Below are 20,671 nucleotides of genomic sequence, written 5' to 3' on the forward strand. Positions count from 1 at the left end.
GCATCCATCAACGCCATTTAATTTGGGAATAACGCATTTTCCATCAACGTTAAAGCATGCATATGTAACTTAGTGATATAACCTTATTATCCCGTTACCAGAATGATGTCAGCGTTTCTTACCTGCAGAATGTAACGCATCGCTCCGTTCTGCACATGGAAATAGTGCGCGAACGGGAGCTTCGAGTTAGGTAGTGTGTAAAAGCTGTGGAAGACGCTTGTTTTTGTGGTGGAGTCCAACGTCACGGAGAATCAGCAGCGGGCGCACCGTGCACTGAATGCGCGCGCGCGTGCGTGTGTGATCCTGGGGTCCAGTTACCTGATCTTTAATTTATATATTTATTATTCAGAAAATTATTTATCCTCTTTGATTTTTTGTAGTGTTATGTTGTTGGAGTAGTTTTAATATAAGCATTTTTTTTCTTATTAATTTGATTTGATTTATTTGCCTATTGGTGCTGGTCTGGGCAGCTCCCTTGCAAATAATTTGCATTTTCCCTGCAACTATATTCATTATATGAATCAGGTTATGAATGGGAATTATACTATAGGCCTATAGTTATTATTTTAATTGTCTTTAGACCCAACAGGTTGTTTCAATAAAATCAATGTCAACTTTTGTATCATGTTCGTGCCTATTTATTTTTCTATTAATGTGAAATGTGAAATTATATGATGAAATGTATTGCATACATTTTATTTATATTGGTATATGGCTACATTTACCAGGTCAGGTTTCTGAACCAAAGTGTAGCTCATTGTTCCACATGATTGAAATACGTGTTGTGTAATAAAATACATAATTGTGGTTAATTCTTATCAACCTCAAAAGCTAAATGGAGTACTTTATGTATTTTGGAGAATTAGCTCAGATTTCTGTATAGATAATGCTGGTTCGAGCCTTGGTGGTGGCGGCCTCTACTGTTGACTAAAGGAATATAACTTTATTTTTCCCAGTCGGAAAAATTAATGAAAAATACAAATGGAATCTTTCCCAAAAAATCTATATCGATCGGTTATTCAACTTTGTTAAACTTGATTTTGTAATTGATTAAACAAAAATCAGAAATCAGGGCGACTGGCGGTGACGTCACGGTGTCTGCCCCAGCCCATTCAATAGTCAACATCTCGTCCGTCAAACACATAACACCACTCAGAGTACAAAACGAGAGATTACGTCTCTCGTTTTCCATAGAAGACAAGACAATGCCCTTATTTGAAGGGTTGGGAAGTGGCGGAGAAAAAACTGCGGTCGTCATTGATTTAGGAGCCGCATACACAAAGTAAGTAGCTTTCCCGTTAGCTGTTTGAGCTAACGTGATGCTAGGGTGAGCAGGCTGTCACTTTATTATGTCTGGCTGCTGCGTTGTTTATTTGCAAAGGCCGCATTTTGTATACAATAAATAGTACACCTTTCTATGAGATCAACCCCAATACAATGTATCCTGTTTCTACATATATAGTAGATGACAGTCGATGCAGTCTGTTGTGCACTACTGTAGTGGTTAGCTGCTAAAGAAGTAGACTATTAGCTAGTGTTGTGTATAGCAAGAGTAATAGACTAGTCTACTACTGCTATCCACTGTAGTGATTAGCTGCTGCAGCAGTATATTACTAGCTAGTGTTGATTTGGCTACTGGTGTAGAATACTAGCTACTGTAGTGTTCATGGCTACAAGAGTAGACTAGTACCTACAGTAGGTAGTAGTAGTCTACTAAAGTTGTAGCTAATGTAGAGTGTAGCTACTGTACTGTGTAGCTATGGGATCAGACTAGTGTGTTATGAATAGAAGTGCTATGCTCTCAGGCTAGAGTCATGTGAACATCAAGTGGTCTGTCTGATTTATTAAATATTTCAACCCCCCCCCAGTTTCTTTACAAACCGCAAAAAATATACGTTGTAAATGTAACTACTGTAATTAATAAATGTGCCATACTGCCTGGTGTTTCAGATGTGGCTTTGCGGGAGAAACGGGGCCAAGGTTTATCATTCCGAGCGAGATCCGGAGAGCAGGCCAGAAACAGGTAAAAACCAGCAGTCTCTCAACGCAAACACAATGTGTGGTATTTACTAGATGCGACCGCTGACAATATTTGTGTAATTTCTAATGTGATCTGTTTTAGGCCATCAAAGTGGTCCAGTACAACATCAACACAGAAGAGCTCTATGTAAACCTCAAAGAGTTTATCCATACACTATACTTCCGGTGAGAAAAATATATATATTATCTTGGAATGTATTATATATTGTACATTGTATGTCCGGGCACTTAATGTACACACTTATTGCATGTTGTACGTCCTTGCACTTAAAAAAGTTAAAGAAAGTTAAAAAGTACATTGTTTTGTGTAGCATCTTATCCTAGCTATCTTTGATGTATGCGTGAATAGGTTAACCTAACAATTGTTAGTGCTTGGTACTTGTTTCTATGAACATCATGACTGTACCGACACAGATATATTGTTGTTTCGGTTTCTTCTGACAAATGTACTTATTGTAATTCGCTTTGGATAAAAGTGTCCCCTAAATGCCCTAATTGTAAATGTCAATGTAAATGTGTGTACGCCAGTCAGCATCTGATAAATCAAGTGCTATTCTTACCACAAACACAGCAACATTTTAAGCCGAAGCTGTGTGACTGAGATAACTGGGCTCCTTCTCGTCCAATGAAATGTGATGGGTTCCTTTTGTGCAACCAATCAGACACCTGCTGGTGAACCCTCGCGACAGAAGGGTGGTCATCATCGAGTCTGTCCTCTGTCCGTCTAACTTCAGAGAGACCCTAACCAGGGTCTTCTTCAATCAGTTTGAGGTATGAGGAAGACACGCCGATATCAATTCTCATCCACGGAGGACAAAAGTGATACTGCGACTATAATCAAACAATGATGTGATTAGAGATCTGAGTGTTTACCACTCGTTAACCAATCACGGCCTCAGTTTCCACTCGAATACATTTCTTAATTGCAGGTTATTGTGTCAATCGTTTCAGTACTGGTGTTTGAGGGATTATTTTGCTTCCATTTCCTATCAATGTGTTGTATACTAGAAGGATATTAACCAACATCTCAGCATACTTCTGATCTTAGTGTGTGAGCTCCGGGAGGCTTCACAGTGTGCTTGTTTCGTCCCAGGTGCCCTCAGTGCTTATGATCTTAGTGTGTGAGCTCCGGGAGGCTTCACAGTGTGCTTGTTTCGTCCCAGGTGCCCTCAGTGCTTTTCGCCCCGAGTCACCTGATGGCCATCATGACGTTGGGGCTCAGCTCAGCTCTGGTTATGGATTGTGGCTACACAGAGACTCTGGTGCTGCCCGTATCCTTGACCATGGAAGACTGGGACGTCGAGCAACAAGACATATTTCATGTTTGAATGGGCTATATTCAGTCACCCGCAAAAAAAAGTTGTTGTTTGTCAAAGCTTATGAGCCAGCTTGTATTGCATTTTGATGATGTACTGGAATGAGATGTAAGTTAAACATTATAATGGAATATCCATCACTGAATGAAACCCTGACATTACTGAACACATTTTGCTAATTGAAGCAAAAAAAAATACTTTTATTATTATTATTATTATTTTTATCATTACTTGTTAACTATAGCTGGCCTGGTTGTCACTGACCATGTGACTACATGTGACGTCTGCTTTTAAGTCATGGGTTGAAATACTTCTAACAGTAGGCGGTTCATAGTTGTCCTTAAGTAAACCAAGTATATCACGCTGCTCATTCAATACAGAGTACAGCTCATAGATATGAACATCCGGGAGCACGGAACTGTTATGGAAATCTCCTGACAGATGCTAAGCTAGAGTGTGGACCCTGTTGTAGTTCTACCTTAACTCCCGGCCCAGGTGTACGAGTGTACCCTCATTCTGCCAGCATGGGAGGCCATGCCATTGGGAGGACAGGCCATTCACAAGTAAGTCTGAATCCAGCAATTATATAACGCGGTTGCCAGTGAGGCCTTCGATTGTTGCCAAGTCTCCAACTTTTTATTTTTGAACATGTTCCCTTTATAGATTTATATTGCTGTTATCCTTTCTGTAACAGTTCCAGATTGCTCTTTGAATCGCTGCCCACCTCTTTATTAAGTGAGTGCTGTGTGGTTTCCTCTGCAGAGAGTTGGACAGCCTCCTAGTGGATCAGTGCACTGTGGACACAGACTCAGGCGCTGGGCAGGGCCTACCTGCTGTCCTCGGTAAGCCTCTCATCTAACGTTGGATTCCCTTAATGTCAACATTAGGGGAATTAATGACTTACTTATTTCTGTATTGTGTGTAGAAGATGAATTGACTTATGCACATCTGTCTCGGTGCAGATTGTTTTGAATTAATTATTTGATGAGAGAAAATGTCATTAGTATTGAAACATTGACATGATTCATAAAAAAGCAACATTGATCAATCGACAATAACAAATAATCAGTCATTATAAATGACTGATAGATCAATTGCTTTTTCGAGGAAATGATGCCGTGTGTTATGCTGAATACTAACTCAACTTGGAAAGTAGAGCCTGTGCGATATTCAGGTCCTTGCCTCTCAGTGTGTGAATTATACATAATGAAGGGGCTTATTTTAGTCTCCGTCCCCCTGCCTACCACCGACTGCAGCATAGTGTGCTATTGCGTATGCTGATTCACGGTTTCCATTAGACCTTTAGCCCCATCAATTATTGACTCAACATACACACCCGACTCCTCTTAACTGTATGGAGGAAGGACTGTGTTTATCTGCACACTCGTCTTGAATTAAATTAATTAAAATGAATGTGAGGGACTTAAATTCGGTTGACTTCAATTGATGTAATGAGTTCATTGATTTATGCCAAGGCATATCTGCTATCACTGTCTCAGCATGTGTCACATCAATTCTTTACTAATGAGTTTCCACACATCAAACTAATGTCTTTACACTAATGTAATGTAACAAAGACTTGGCAGTAGTCCTTGACTTGTTCCCCGGTCCGTGCTGCAAGCGATGGGTTAAAGGCTCTCAGTGATGGTAGTGATGGGTTAATGTTCCCAGTGATGCTAGTGATGGTCACATGCTGCTAGTGATGGGTTAAATCTCCTAGTGCTTCTAGTGACGGGTTAAATGCTCCAAGTGATGCTAGTGATGGGTTAAATGTTCCTAGTGAGGGGTTAAATGCAGAGTCCTCTTGTTTCCTCGGGGATAAAAAATAAAGTATATAAAACAAATAATTAAAAGCAAACCGCCAGCTTTTCTGTTTCAGGAGCGTTTCGCTAGGACCGCTTTCTTTGTGCCCGCAATGCTGGCAGTGTGTCAAGCGGGAGGTGTTTCATGTCCCCAAGGTGTGACGCAACCCTTTCACAGAAGCAGAGGCTGTGATCACTACTGTGATTGAGGCGGCTTTGATTTCAGACGGCTAATTAGTGTAAAGCGAAACGTCTTGCGCTCGAGTAAGAGGATGGAGTCTCACTTTATTGTGTTTCTTTTCCTGTACCTCAGGTGCGATCCAAGAAGATATCGTCGAGGACATTAAAGGTGCGTTCAAAGGATCCTTTCAATGAAAGCATTTCTGCTCATTAAAAGCTGTTTGCTCCAGTACTGACATACGGTTCACACATTGATAAAGAAATCTTGGCAGTGGCAGTACCACCAACGTGCTGAACAACCAGCCCAGTTTTAATGATGACTGGTCGTGGGGTGAGTATCTGTGCGTGCTGAAGCTCTGGTCTTGTGTTTGGCTCGCCGTAGTGAGGACGTGCTTTGTCAGCGACCTGCAGAGAGGCTTCAAGATCCAGGATGCCAAGTTCAACCTGGAAGGCACGGCGGATGTGAGTGAACTCGGCTCCACATCGCTGTCCAGCACGGCACTCACACAGCACAAAGTATACTTCTCTGTGGAGGAGCCGCCGTAGGTACAACAAGGGTTTCTACTTCACCTGTGTGGGCCACTGAGTCCCGCTGTCCTGTCGCTGCACGCCAGGGATGGCGGATTAGGCGACGACTTTCCTGCTTTTCAATTAATTTCGTCGGGAGCCACCTTAGCTCAGGTGGTAGAGTGGGTTAGGTTGCGAGTTCAATCCCCGGCTCCACCCAGCTGAGTGTTGAGGTGTCCCTGAGCAAGACGCCTAGCCCTTCCAGACGAGCTGGCTGTCGCCATCATGGTTGACTCCGCCGTCGGTGTGTGCATGAATGGTTGTAAGTCGCTTTGGACTGCTAAATGCCCTGAATGTAAATGTATGATTGACTAGTTGAGGAGGTCACATTATGTTTAATTGCATGATCTTCACCTTATAAAGATTGAAAGATGACCCCGAATCTGAGACCATTTGCTGTCAGAATCACAGGCACAGGGCCGTGAATGCAAGCACTGGCGTAGAGACCGGCAGTATACCAGCTGTCGGCCACATAAGTATAACTCCGGATTCAGCGCCAGACGTTCTGATTGACACACTGACACACCCTGCCTGCGCAGTGAGGCTGATCCATATATGGTGTTGTGTGTCGGCAGCGCCCCGCCCCTCCTCCTGATGTGGACTACCCATTGGATGGAGAGAAGATTCTGCATATCAAGGGGGCCATCAGGTGTGTATTGGATCTAGCTGGCGGCTGTCTGGGGAAATGCTGTTATTAATGTAGGAGGCTTAGGATAACACAACCAATATGCTGTTTTTTAGGTCAAATGTAATCTGGTTTTGACCCTTAAGATTCAAATATTATTTTCATATTTCTGTCCTATAAAAAATCTGCTAAAATCGTATTTCTTTCTTGTAATCGTTTGATTGAAAACATAATTTCCGGTCTAGCTTTAATAAAGTAAATTGTATCTTATGTTCAGTGATTAATTTGTTCGGGAGGGATATTGAGTATAGTCCCCCCTGGGAGAAGAGAGGAGACTGACTCTGTGATGTATTTTGGTGCTCAATGGTTACTTGGCTGGTGTTGCTGTCTGTTCCCAGGGACTCTGTGATGGAGATGCTGTTTGAGCAGGACAACGAGGAGAAGAGCATTGCTTCTCTCATTCTGGATACTCTGGTCAAGGTACACCAAACTACTCATAGGTTCTCTATACTTCGAAATGCAGGAAAGAGAACTTAGTACCATTTAACTACTTTCTCTGTAATTGGAATATCATTGACCTGTGTTGCTAGCTGTGTGTGCATGTTACCGCAACATTTAGAAGCAACTAAAGCAGCCCATAGTGAAACGAGAGCGCGCTCAGGCTTTCAGAGAGACTGCCCCCACTAGACTAGTGCCTACACAATCTAATTAATCTCCCTAGACCTGCCATCTGCCCGGGTCCCAAACGCTGCCAACATTGTGTCCACTCTCTCCGGTCCTATCCGCAAGATTAGCAAATAAACTGCAGTCCAAGCAGTTCCCCCGAATGCCTGGTGTACCCTCATCGGTCACTTTTATAGTTGTGTTGTTGTTGCTGTTGTTTGTTTTTCCCTTGATTCATGGCACTTCTAGCAAGTAGACCGGTACTTCATCATGAGAGCACCTTTTTAATAAAACTGTAATGAAGAGATTTTTATAATAGTATGCTGATTGAACGCTGGCAATTTAATTTACTTTTAAATAATCCTACTCATATAATTGAGTCATTCTAAGTAACTGCATTTCTTTAACGATTTTAGATTTTAGACATGCCCGGCGATTTTAGACATAGACCCGTGGACGTCGGGGACTCGAACCCAGACCCAGCCTCACTCCTGTGTGTCTCCCCCCCCCAGTGCCCCATCGACACCAGGAAGGTGCTGTCGGAGAACCTGGTGGTGATCGGAGGCACCGCCATGCTGCCCGGCTTCCAGCACCGGCTGCTGGCCGAGATACGCCACCTGGTGGAGAAGCCCAAGTACAGCGAGCTGCTGGCCACCAAGAGCTTCCGGCTGCACGCCCCGCCCGCCAAGCCCAACTGCACCGCCTGGCTCGGGGGTAAGGCTCTGGGCCTCAGGCTGCAGGCTCGTCTTCATATGCAGTTGTATGCCTCGATCTGCATTCTCAGGCCCAATCCCATTTCTACGCCTTACCCCTTCTCCTTAACCCTCCCCCTTGGGGGGAAGGGGGAAGGGGAAGGGGTAAGGGGTAGAAACGGGATTGGGCCTAAATGCGGTGTTTGATGCGGCTGGCTTTGATGGTTGTCAGCTTCACTTGCGTTTTAAAGGTGTGAGTGGGATTAGCCGTTACAAGCCGTTTTGAAAATCTGCCTCTTCTGACATCACAAGTGGGCGTGTCCACCTAGCCGTGCGCTGGATAGATCAGTCTAGCAGCCTACCCAGTGGACCGTAGGAAACGTTGCTCATCGATCCGTCAAACATCTAGGTAAGACCCGCTTACTTGTGATGACAGAAGAGGCAGATTTTCAAGACGGCTTGTAGCAGGCAATCTCACTCACACCTGGTGGCATAATATGTCTCCTTTTTAAAGTGTCTCTACGGAATATCACGTAATTGGAACCGTCGTTAAGTGTACGCGTCTGTTTCCTGGCCCCTGATCTGGAGACATGTTGTGCGCCACACTAGTATTGGGAGGCGGTTGGCTGCCAGCCTAACTAGACAGATAGACTGGATAACTGGGCACCTGCCAAACATAACTTTAACTGCCTTGTTTATTTTAAATACAGCACGTCGTTATTAATCCTTGAACCACCCCCTGATGCACGGAGCTGTTTATTCATCTTCTCGTTTGTTAGCGGAGAGACTGAAAACTGTTTTATTTTCGGTTCACCTCACTGCCTCAAGGCTCGGTTACGGTTCCACGTCGACGCAAGGACCACGCAGACGCTCCGACGCCGTCTCAAACCTGTCTCGGTTCTGCGTCGGGTTTTAGCGAGCGGACCAATCACAGCCCTAGCTGCTGCGTCGCCTCAACGCAAGGGTACAATTGTTGCGAGGCGCACGTCCGGCCCTTGCGGGGGGACGCAAGGAGGGTCCGCAAGGACGTAACGGGTTCATAAACCCCCCTTGCGTTGCGTCGACGTGGAACCAATAACTGAGCCTTTAAAGAGCCCCGCTCCTCCAATCCCCTCTTCGCCGGTTCTGTTATCGATTATCAATGTCTGATGGACCCCCCCCCCCCCCCCCCCTCCAGGCGCCATCTTCGGCTCTCTGCAGGACATCCTGGGCAGCCGCTCGGTGTCCCGGGACCACTACAGCCAGACGGGCCGCATCCCCGACTGGTGCTGCCTCAGCACCCCCCCGCCCGAGTCGGTCTACGATGCCCGCAAGACCCCGCCCCCGCTCATGAAGAGGGCCTTCTCCACCGAGAAGTAGACCCGGACCCCCCCCGGACCCCCCGGCCGCCCGCTCCGTCGACCCCCTGACCCCCCCCCCGACTGGGCCAATCAGGACGTCTTAATCACAGTCACATGTTCGAGTGGCTGCCAGGTTGACACTTGTTCCACACAAACTTGATGGTGGGGGGTTTTGTTTACCAGTTCAGTGCACAAAAGCGTGTAAAATGAATACTTTTAAAATGGAAAACCATTCCCATTGCGGTGAAGCAGCGCAGTTGCATTGACTTTGAATTTAGTCAGCGAACACAACTCTTTTTATTGTTGTCTTGCTTGTTTAATTACACTAAAATCAAATTAGGACAGTCGAAGATTAGGACAACTGACATAATCCGTTTAAAAGCTCATCTGAACTGAAAGTGTTATGGTTAAGCTCTTCTGCATTTATTGAAACTAACAAATGTAATTTCCTAGTTTTGTTTATTTATTGCTTTTCTGTTCCTGTTTGTATATAGTTTGCCCAAATTATGAAGTAATCCCATAGCAAATGCCATCTTTCTGGCCTCACAACTGAAATATTGTAAAAACAAATAAACAGTACTCAAATACTGTTCCATGAGGTTTTTTGTGATTGATTTGCAATGACTTCAGGAATTCACTGATGAATCAGAAAAATAAGAAACGTTTTTTGTATTTTTCTGATCCACCAAATAAAATTGAATCTGCATCCTACCAATACACATTTGCAGATTACAAAAAGAGCAACCGATAGTAATTTAACGTAGTTTTTCTTGTTTGTATATTGATGTTGATTATCCAACATAATAGAAAATGCAAAGCGGGAATGTAAACCATATATACCGAAACCAATAAATCCTTACATTAAAACATCCGTTTTCAGAACGATAATCCTTTTTATCATCCATTCGCTGTTCTTTTTGCGAGATGTATTTTGACTGAAGATGGGGTCTGTTTGTTTGGGAAGACACTGGGTCTCTGCGGGCCGTCGTGTAATCAAACCAACGAGCCGCGAGCCAAGATATATACACATGTTACCGATCACTTCGAAAAGCAGCCGTTTGTTATCGTTAACAAGCTCTTGGAGTTCCGCTAAAGAAGATCTCCTCAAGACAATATTGGTTCGACATTTGAACAAGGGTTTTCTGTGTTATGAGAGCCCTCTGAAGCCTGCCGCTTATATCAGGATGTGAAAAACCGACTAAAATATAATTCTATATATTTTACATTATATAAGTGACTTGCCATAGGGACTGATCTTGTGTGTGTGTGTGCTTGCGTGTTTGCGCGCGCCTTGTGTGTGTGTGAGTCCTCCCAAGATTGGAACAGCAACTGTTTGGCTTGTTGGGTCACATTCATCTCATTGGTTTCCCCTGATGCTGGACACTCGGAAAACGTTTTCATTACCCACAATGCACCTGGAGCTGCCAACACAAACTTTCAGGAGACTCGAAGGTATACACACACACACACTGGTGTAAACATTCAGTGGCATGAATAACAATGGCCGTGGCCGGCAAGACCCTCATCGCTGCCCCCCCTCCCCAGTGGTATCTCTGACTCAGACCTGCTATGTCTGAGTTAATAGCTTTTATTCCTGCAGTTCTCCGCAGGGGCTCAAAGGATCAAGCTAAGGCTAGCAATATATCAGCCCTTGAGAAGCATAGGCCCAAATAACCTCAAGTACTACTTTGATCTAAAAAAAAAATACACTCTAAGGCTTCCCGTACAGCTTAACTATAGTCTGCAAATGGAAAAGCCCGGTTGGCCGTTCTAACGTTGTGAATTGTATTCAATACAGAGTTTCAATCACATGGACTCCCCGGAGCTGGCCGGGATTCAGGAACTGGCCCCACGGGGCCCAGAGGGCTAAAGCTCAAGAACGGAACCGAGGTCAAGGCACTACTTGTATTGGTCTGTGTGTGTAAGTATAGGGAGCCGGGAGGGCCCCGAGGGTGTTCTCATCAGACCAAGGGCCCAGAATGCTCATGGATTCATGATTGCATTATTTCAACCCTTGACAGTTTACTTTCTTTTTTCTCAGCAGATAGAGAGCAAAGGATCTGCTGGATGGTGGAGACATACACAAATCCAAGCACGCACACACACACACAGAAATATACACAGACATATACATACAGACATACGAATACACACAGACATACAAATATACACACACACAGACATACACACACAGACATACAAATACACACATGCACACATACATATACATACAAATACACACACGGACATACAAATATAAACGCAAATATACATATGCATACATATACACACGGTTATACACACACACACACACACACATACATACAAATACACAGACATACAAAAAACACACACATCCATACACACACACACACACACATATATATACACAAGCGTACACACACACACACACACACACACACACACACACACACACACACACACACACACACACACACACACACACACACACACACACACACACACACACACAGGCCGCGCTGTGGCCACCTGTGGCTGCTGGGACAGAGGGGAGGGAGTGGGACTGGAGCCGGAGAGAGGTTCCCAGAAGCAGGAAACAGCAGCTGTCCGTCTGTCCGTCTGACCTCTGTGTGTGTGAGTGGGCAGGCAGGGGGACTCCCTGGCGCGGCCTCCAAATGGAGGGAGCCAACTTCCCCGGTCCAAAGGAAATGTTTTATTTAGCAGGCCGTTCCTGGAGAGATAGATAGAGAAACAGAGACAAAAACAGAGATAGTCCACACTGCAGGTTATTGTGTTAACTTGCGAAAGACAGAGTATATACGTGTTCTGTTCATAACGGATGAGTAGGATATTGTGTTAATATTAAAGACATGAAAACAGTAGTTCACCGTAAGTGTCCCTTTACGCAGGGAGTGTTAGTTCTCTACGGCCACCACTCCTACGAACAATATTTAATCCCCAGGAAACCATTCTGATCGGTCTATATTTCGTCCTGGCTGGAACCCGCTGCAAGGATATCACGGACAGAACTACAATGGCGGAAAAAATAACTCATTTCAAATATGTTCTCATATGCATGCTGCTGCAGCTCCAAACGCAGTGAAAACAATTAGAGCACTAATGATAATATTAGTAGTGCCCAATATTTCATAAACATTTAGCTGCGTATAAACAGGAGAAAGCCAGAGGAATGAGGAGGAACACACAGAGAGACAGGCCCTCTGCTCCGGTTACCAAAGCAGTTGAGAAGACGAATCGTTAAATCCGCGATCGCTTCGAGATCACCGCGAGCCACGGAGAGGTTGTGTGGGTAAACAACCCAATTGACCATAAACTAGCAGAAGGATACCAAATTTGGCCCTGGAGGAGAATAATGGTGTTAATAGCATGGACCCGACCCCTTCGTCGCATATTAAATCATCTGATTCACTTAAGTGTGTTAAGTGCTCACAGAGGCCACAGTGATAGCATCCCTGCTGCATTCCCTAACAAGGAGCCTGAGGAACCCGAAGGGGGCTAGTGTTAAAGATGAACCGACGTCGCAGCTCCATTACCCTAATCAAATTAGCCTGATAAACGGGTAAGGGCAAGCGTTTACAGAGTTTTTGTAGATGGGGTGGTGGTGGGCCCCTGACTCTCACTATGGCTTCTGACCCGAGCACCAAAGCGAGCAAGATAAGGAAACAAATGAGCTGTATTATTCTGTTAGTGATATGTACTTTATTCTATTCATTTCTGGATAACTGCCTTCTGACATTGGATGTAATTTAATCGTAGCCTATATGGGCCTAATGGGTGGAGGAACGGGAGTAGAGAGAGAACGAGACTGACAGAGAAAAATAGATATATTTTTAATATATATATATATGATGATGAAAACATTATTTCAGACTCAAGTCCATAAATAGCACAAGTACAATACAAATACAATACAAAAATATAAAAAGTCAGTTAATATACAAACATTTCAGCCAGTGCACCCTCAGGCTGGAGGTATAGCGAGCACAGCTCAGAGTGGGATTTACAAGTAGGCCTACCACAATGATACCATTCCGAGATTCCTCCAAACGTTTCATAAATTTAAACTATATATATATATATATATATATATATACTGTCTTTATATTTCTCTCTTTACCTCAAACTCTCTAATTAGAGAGTTTAATGAGGGGGAGAAATAGCCATAAAAAGAGAGAGGGAGAGAGCGGTTGATGAGGGGAAGAAATAGCAAGAGAAAGAGAGAGGGAGAAATAGCAGGAGAAAGAGCGAGAGGGGGTCATGAGGGTGAGATATAGCAAGAGCGAACGAGAGAGAGCAAGAGAGATGTGGGGGAGATAGCAAGAGAGAGAGAGAACAAGGGGAATCTCCCAAATCAGGAGTGGGGATTGGTTATAATAGTATCCCCACTCCCCAGATGTAGAGCTCGCCCATCCTCTAAGTTCCGCTCACCAAGCGACAACTCTTTTTTTGCGCTCTTTAATTGAAGTGCGAAGTTCGCATTGACGCAGGCGACGGTTTCCCTTCGTAAAATGCAACCTTTCCGCGCTTCGCGTCTCCTGCTGATTCTCCTGATGCAGATACCTGTGCAGGTAAAACTTTCTCCCTAAGTTTCTGTAGATAGATTGATCGATTGTGCAGTTGTTGGGCTGAAAAAGGAGGCTAAAATAAAAATAAGAAATAATGCGTAGAAGAAATAAACATTAAGGCATTCTGTTGTTGTTTTACAATAAAGTGTGGTATTGACTGTTCTTAATAATCCACTACTCCAATTACTGACCGTGATGGAAAATGACGGCCAGACCAAATCGATTTTGACGTTACGTTTACAAATATAGGCTAGGCCTATATATCAAACACAATGGCCTGCAGGGAAGCCATTGCAACTTTCTAGGGCATTCCTGTTGAAGAAAAAATTAAATACCCGTTTAAATCCTATACTCAGCATTCTGTGAATTTGTTGGGGATGTTGTTGATGTTGTTGTTGATGATGTTGTTTTTGTTTTGTAGTTTCCCTGACATTAATTGGGATTGCACTAAGCCTCAATTAGTCTTTTATCTTTGGACAAGTAGCTTTGGATTAGTACTATTTAAAATAACAAATTGAAAATGCTAATGTATTCCTGTCACTTAATTTATTTATATATTGATTCATTTATTTATCCTTCCATATTAGCGCCACGCCCTTTCAGGACCTCGTGTGTGTACACTGCGCTGCAGAGTATAATCAATCATGCACGAGCCCAGCAGGGGCGGATGCAGCCTGTTACTTAGATCCAATTAGACATAACGAGGTCTACTTAACCACGTGCATATCTGAAATCGAAAGCCTGACTGTCTCCAATAGCGAGACTGAGTAAACTCTGCGGAGGCCTCATCAGGACAGCTCTACAGCATCAATACATTTACAGCCTGCCACTGAAAAGAAAGTAGTGGTCCAGTAGTGGCCCAATGCAACGATTTTATATCATTCACATCGGTCTCGGTTTCTGGTCCATTGGGTGCAATGTGCACACAGTAGCAGTTATTACATTTGACCGTCGTTGCATATTTATCTTTTATGACTATAGCCCCTGGAGGGATTAAACTAAAGACAGGGCTGTGATGGAAACACTGTTTAGGCTCCATTGAACCAGCGGGATTCGTGTTTGAACCGTGTTGCTGGGTGTACTGGGCTTAGAAAGCCTGTAGTTACAAGCCTCTCTCTATAGGGATGCATCTTTGGTGTTTATATTTAGTCCATGGTTCACGAATACTTTCTTGAGTGTTTTAAAGGTTTTAAGTTGATTTACATTACATAGGTCTTCATTGATTGATCGCTCCATACATCTAAGTGTGTATAATGTATGCTGGGATACCTGTACATTTGTATTGATGCATTGACATATTGTCGATGGGATGTATTGATAGTCCACTAGAGAGAAGGGGAGGCTAATTCCAAGGCAGGTTCACCTCGCAATGCTTATAAATTAACACCCTGTTAAGTGTCAGCAGAGCGATAATCTATTCAGTGAAGAATTAACATCCGAGAATTAATTTGCAGTTAATTTATGTCAAGTTCCCCAGACAACGTGAGGCAGAATTTAACATTTGTCTTAATTAGAGACAGTGTGAGACAAAGCCAGAGGAGATGCCTGCTTAGCAGAGATTTGAAACCCAAGGAACTATATTATAGCCCCACTTCCGGCACCAACATGAATCATCACTGACAAAGGATTAAAAAACATTGAAAGAACGAGGTGAAACAGTGGGGGGGGAGACAGAGAGCGTGTGGAGCGACAGTTGAGAAAGACTGCAGAGAAGAAAGGAACGGATTCTAGTTGTTTTTTTCAATCTGAAAATAGCATTGTTCAAACTTTATTATTCCTGAGTTTGTTACAATGGACTCCCCTTGGGGGAATTGCACTTTTTAACCAATAATAGAATTGCTGTTCGACGAAAATCTCCAACCACACTCTCCGGAAGAGTAGTGTAAGCACATTTCGTTCCAAGTTTTATTGGGTAACCTGTTTTGCAGTTTTTACTCAAATTGGATTTAAAAAAACTACTTTTATTGAAATACTACATACAAATATTTTTGGGTTGAGAAGACATTCCATCACTCTTGATGCAAGGTGAAATTTGAAGTGTTTGCTTTCCCTGCCACTAGAGGGGGCTCTAGTCTTACGGTATTACTGAACAGCTTTAAATAACTTCTTTGCCACAAGGTATAATGCGGAGTAGCCAGTACAACGCATTACAAAACCGACCCTATGGTTACATTCCACGGTTGAGTGTCCCTGTTGGTGGATGGATTGGCAAACCAGTTTGACCAGACCACCATGGCTGGTTGATTGACGTATTTATCATCTGGGTGGACAATGCCACCTGTGAAGCTAAATAGGACCCCTTTAAATGTCAGTTTCAATAAAATGATTGGTCACCAATGACATTGTTTACAGCTGCCCCCTAACTTCATGGCTTATCATCATATGTCTGCAATAACAATTCACCTGTATATTCTAAATGAACATTTCCTATTCCCATATCATTATCTTTGCAGAGTTCACAGGCTGAACCCAATCCGAAGGGTGAGAGACACTTTCAACACTATGCATGCATGCACGGACACACAAACACACGCACACAAGCACACACACACAGACCCAAGCAAACACACACACCCACGCACACAAACTCACACATATTCACACAAACACACACACCCAACGCATACACATACACACACATAGGCACCCACACGCACACACCCATTCACACAAACACACACGCTGCACGCAAACACACGCCACAGACATGCACTCAAGCACGAACACACACCCATGCACTCACACACACATGCAAACCAACACACACACGCACACACACACACCACACGCGTAAAACCACATAAACACAACACCTTCCTCCGATCTGACGATTTGTGACGGCTCCCACTCTGTCGGTGCTGCAGTGCTGTTCCTAGATCTGTGGAACCGCAGCTTGTGTCACCTGATGGAGCAGCTGGTGGAGGTGAGCCAGGAGCACCCAGCGACAGGGATGGGCTACATCTACCACCCCGCCTGCGTGCCACTCTGGAGGTGTGCCGGTTGCTGTAGCGACGAGAACCTGGAATGTCACCCCTTGGTCACTCAGAACACCACCATGCAGGTTTGGCCTCCGCCCATGTACTTAGTAATTATGTTTTTTATGGGCATTATCTTTTAATATTTTTTTTTTATGGTGGTGCATGTAGATTTACGTTGTTATCGTGAAGTTTTGTTTTATTTGAGGGAATAACCGACGAACATCCTTAGTAATTAATTAGCGTTTTGTAGCCTATTACACACTTGTGCATATTTCAACATTTAATTTCCCTCTTCAGATGAAATATAGCATTTGCTTCGAGAAATACGTGTGGATACAGGGTTGGTTCAAATAAAATGTTAATGATGATGACACTGGTGTTTCAGCTATAGCCACAGTGAAATTAAACCGATTTTATTAAATCTCCAACCCAGTTGTTGAGGATTTCTCCATCAGAGAAAAGCTGGCAGTATGTGGGTCTATCGTTTACCGAACACCTCCAATGTGAATGCAGGTGAGTCATTAAATTCAATGAGGTCACCTGTATACAGTAGATGAGTTTCCAAAAAATGTGAAAAACCAAACTCCCAACTGCTTTCCTATTTTTTCCCACTTTTTTAGACCACGCCAGAAGAAACGACATGACGACAGGTGAGTCGACGCCCACTTACTTGGACGTACTAGAACCTGTGTGCTCCAGCTGTTCAGCACTCTCACTCTATTGGTCCACAGCTACAGTCAATCAATCATGAATAGAAGCCGAGGAAGGAAGAAGCGGAAGAGAGCAAAGACCTGTGGCTGGTAAGAGTATTTATTGACCCATCCATCCATCCATCCATCCATCCATCCATCCATCCATCCATCCATCCATCCATCCATCCATCTATAAATCCATCCATCCACCCAGCCTTCTTTCAATCCCTCCCTCCCTCTGTCCATCCATCCATCCATCCATCCATCCATCCATCCATCCATCCATCCATCCATCCATCCATCCATCCATCCATCCATCCATCCATCCATCCATCCATCAATCTATACTTTCCATCCATCTAGGGTAGGACCGTGCTACCTATGGCTGTTCAACTCTCAGCCAAAAGGTTCCTGGGTTCGATCCCCAACGCAGCTTTGAAATAAAGCGTCTGCGAAAACGGACGAAACACTACTATAGCGATGTCCAATCCATCCATCCATCTAACAGCCCAGAATAGGTTTCCCAGTCAACACGTGTCGGCACAGCTTGATCCCCAGCCCGAGGCAGCCTCTCACCGGGGAAACACGACACCGGCAGATTGATCCATGCGGGGAAGGAGTAGGGAGAGCTCCACTCAGCGGAACCCTTCCCAGCCCGGAGGGGAACTCGATAGGCCGCGTTGTCGGACGCGGTATCGACAGAGTAGGCATTTGACACGACGCACACGCACGGGTCACGCCTCCGTGCGCATATAGAGGAAGCTGCGCGTCAAACGTTGACCTCTAAACGTTGACCTCTAAACTCGCTGATATGGACGGGTTGGGAATTTAAAATGATCAGCGCAGGGCGACTTATATGGTTGTTGTTGTTGTTGTTGTTGTAGTTGTAAACTGTTTTTTTTTTTTTTTTTACTCGTACAAAGAGACAAGCATAAGATGCATAACAAGCACCTACAAACACAAAGTGCATGCATATTCAGTGAGCGCATCAATATTTATCATACTTTCTGGTCCAAACGGTATGCGTGGATGCACTTTAGCTGTGACTCTGAAACTCGTGCAGGGCTTTAAACCATCTTGCTCAAGGACCACGAAGCAGTCATAGACTCTCCAGTCCATTGATGACCTCCCTGACCCCCCCAAGGAAAAGCACATAGCAACAGCCACTAGCTAACCTATGGCCTAATGGCTGTTGGACACTGGGGACCAAATAGGCAGTAAAGATATTTCTGTGTGTGTGTGAGTCTGTGTCTGTGTGTGTGTGTGTGTGTGTGTGTGTGAATGTTTGAGTGTGCGTGTGTGTGGTGTGTGTGTGAGTCTCTGTCCGTGTGTGTGTGTGTGTGCGCGCACGTGCGTCTGTGTGTATAGATGGTTCTGGGTGTGTGTGTGTGTGTGTGTGAGTCTGCGTTTGTGTGCACGGGTGTGTGCATGTGCATGTGTGTGACCTTGAGGCCATCTCTATCCCTCTCGTTTCAGAGCCGACCCTGTATGTAGGCGGTGACTCTGCTACCGTTCTCCCATCTGAAACCCTCCCACATCTGTGCGCAGTGAAACCGTTTTAATTGCTTCTGTATTTGGATACATGTCTCTTTGCTTTACATTCCCGGAGCTATGTCCCCACGTGGGAAGGTCCTGTGTTCCACTGCCGTAGTGCCTTCAAGCGACAGACATTCTTATGGTCTGCGAGGGAGCTAGACGTCCCTATGGTCCTACCAAACACATTCCAGTGACACATGTATTAACGATCGAGAGAAGGAGCTGTGGCTTTCTTGGAAACATCACTAAAATATTCGTATTATTCACATACATCATTTGTATTACACTGTATGTCACATCCATTCTAAAAAATCTTTAGAAATAATGTGATTAGGTCCATACTAGGGGTCAATACTACCGTTACTTTCAAATATTTTTTAAATAATTTATGATACTTCAGTTAAATTACAAAAAGTATAACATTTGTTTTATAAGTAGAAATTGATATTGAACCATCAGAATTTTCCGATATCGTTCATCCTGTAGTCTCCGGTATCAACCACAGCATAGTGTTCAAAGTACATTAAGATTCAGTTCACATTGATTTTCAAACCAATCCTCTGAAAGCACTATTTGCTAAGCCCTGAGAGGAATCTCATCAACAGTTCAGTGCAGGGACCGGAGATTCATCTCAAAACGGCGCTGCCGCTACGGAGCTACTAGTATAAGTGTGATACTGAAGATGACAGAAACCACAGTGTGGTTTTATCCGACATGGGGAGAAGAGCGATTTCTGGTTTTTGCGTTGAACGGTTCTTGTTTTGGATGGACGCTCTGTGTCTGAGATGACCGCTCTGTGTCTGTGTCTTCATCAGGTGTCAGGAGGGGAACGAATAGCCTGTCTGCAGTCCTGGGGAACACAGGAATCGACCGGCCCGAGTCAGATTCATCACCTTATGTTTCTACTAATGCAAAAAAATATCTGTAAAGATTTCGTTCAACATTTTTTACGTTTTATTTCTGTTCCTTTAGATATTTCCACAGTTGTCACTGTAAAGCTTTTGTTTTACTGTATTTTTATTATTTCTAATGATGGTGTAGGCCTATGCCTTGATGGAAAATAATACATTTCCAATGATGTGTGAGTAAAAACATAAACCCTTATGACCAATAGCCTACAGTTATTTGAGTTGACTGATAGCATTTAGAGGAACTAACAGGAGTTAAAAATAAACATAAATATGATGGCAGAAATCTTCCATTGGTCCGAAAACATGATTCCCCTATTATCCGTTGTGTTGAGTTTCCTGTAATCTCCTGCATAGGTCACCTTATCAGTGTGACGCACTCTGTGACATAAATAACATGAATGAAACTCACTTTTACATCTTCAGTCACATTTTTCCTGTTTGGTGCAAATCACAAATCACAAACAAGATGTGGGCAGATGATAAATAACGGTTTTCTATGTATACAATTGTTGGTTGTTTACTTTAGTTAAGGCTTTATTTAAACTTTACATAGGCCTATCTTCATATACACCTAACTAAGTGAAGTGTTTAGCCTACATCAAATGAACTACGATTGACCTTTTCCCATGCAATGTGAGCTTATGCTTTTCACTATCCACACACGTGACAAGTATCAGAACATACTACGCCTGTTATGAACATATTTCACTGAAGAACAGCCAACGTGGGCCTCGGGCGCCCGACGTTTAGTTTCAGCACAG

At 43.8% G+C, this 20,671-nt stretch overlaps 2 protein-coding genes across 2 annotated transcripts; both read left to right on the forward strand.

The window, feature by feature from the left end:
* The first annotated feature begins 1,094 nt into the window (after positions 1-1,094).
* actr10 (actin related protein 10) lies at positions 1,095-10,116 on the forward strand. Its single transcript, XM_056581172.1, has 13 exons — positions 1,095-1,282; positions 1,951-2,023; positions 2,123-2,205; positions 2,703-2,811; positions 3,204-3,311; positions 3,852-3,919; positions 4,119-4,198; positions 5,472-5,507; positions 5,721-5,800; positions 6,481-6,554; positions 6,929-7,010; positions 7,706-7,907; positions 9,063-10,116. Exons 1-13 carry the CDS (start codon positions 1,206-1,208, stop codon positions 9,242-9,244), a joined length of 1,254 nt encoding a protein of 417 aa, XP_056437147.1. The 5' UTR covers positions 1,095-1,205; the 3' UTR covers positions 9,245-10,116.
* Positions 10,117-13,551: 3,435 nt separating this feature from the next.
* LOC130374422 (snake venom vascular endothelial growth factor toxin-like) lies at positions 13,552-20,660 on the forward strand. Its single transcript, XM_056581174.1, has 7 exons — positions 13,552-13,796; positions 16,247-16,274; positions 16,658-16,854; positions 17,205-17,284; positions 17,392-17,421; positions 17,503-17,571; positions 19,815-20,660. The coding sequence occupies exons 1-7, from the start codon at positions 13,737-13,739 to the stop codon at positions 19,834-19,836; spliced, it is 486 nt and encodes a 161-aa protein (XP_056437149.1). The 5' UTR covers positions 13,552-13,736; the 3' UTR covers positions 19,837-20,660.
* The last annotated feature ends 11 nt before the right edge of the window (positions 20,661-20,671 follow it).

The sequence above is a fragment of the Gadus chalcogrammus genome, chromosome 21 (genome assembly GCF_026213295.1).
Source record: "Gadus chalcogrammus isolate NIFS_2021 chromosome 21, NIFS_Gcha_1.0, whole genome shotgun sequence".
Classification (NCBI taxonomy): Eukaryota; Metazoa; Chordata; class Actinopteri; order Gadiformes; family Gadidae; genus Gadus; species Gadus chalcogrammus.

What these genes read in the sequence shown, in the direction of transcription:
- actr10 (XM_056581172.1), top strand. Translation starts at nt 1,206, where the DNA reads ATGCCCTTATTTGAAGGGTTGGGAAGTGGCGGAGAAAAAACTGCGGTC. An exon ending in GGAGAGCAGGCCAGAAACAG is followed by an intron (nt 2,024 to 2,122) that starts GTAAAAACCAGC and finishes GATCTGTTTTAG; the next exon opens with GCCATCAAAGTGGTCCAGTA. An exon ending in TTCTGGATACTCTGGTCAAG is followed by an intron (nt 7,011 to 7,705) that starts GTACACCAAACT and finishes TCCCCCCCCCAG; the next exon opens with TGCCCCATCGACACCAGGAA.
- LOC130374422 (XM_056581174.1), top strand. Translation starts at nt 13,737, where the DNA reads ATGCAACCTTTCCGCGCTTCGCGTCTCCTGCTGATTCTCCTGATGCAG. An exon ending in CTCAGAACACCACCATGCAG is followed by an intron (nt 16,855 to 17,204) that starts GTTTGGCCTCCG and finishes TCTCCAACCCAG; the next exon opens with TTGTTGAGGATTTCTCCATC. An exon ending in CACCTCCAATGTGAATGCAG is followed by an intron (nt 17,285 to 17,391) that starts GTGAGTCATTAA and finishes CCACTTTTTTAG; the next exon opens with ACCACGCCAGAAGAAACGAC.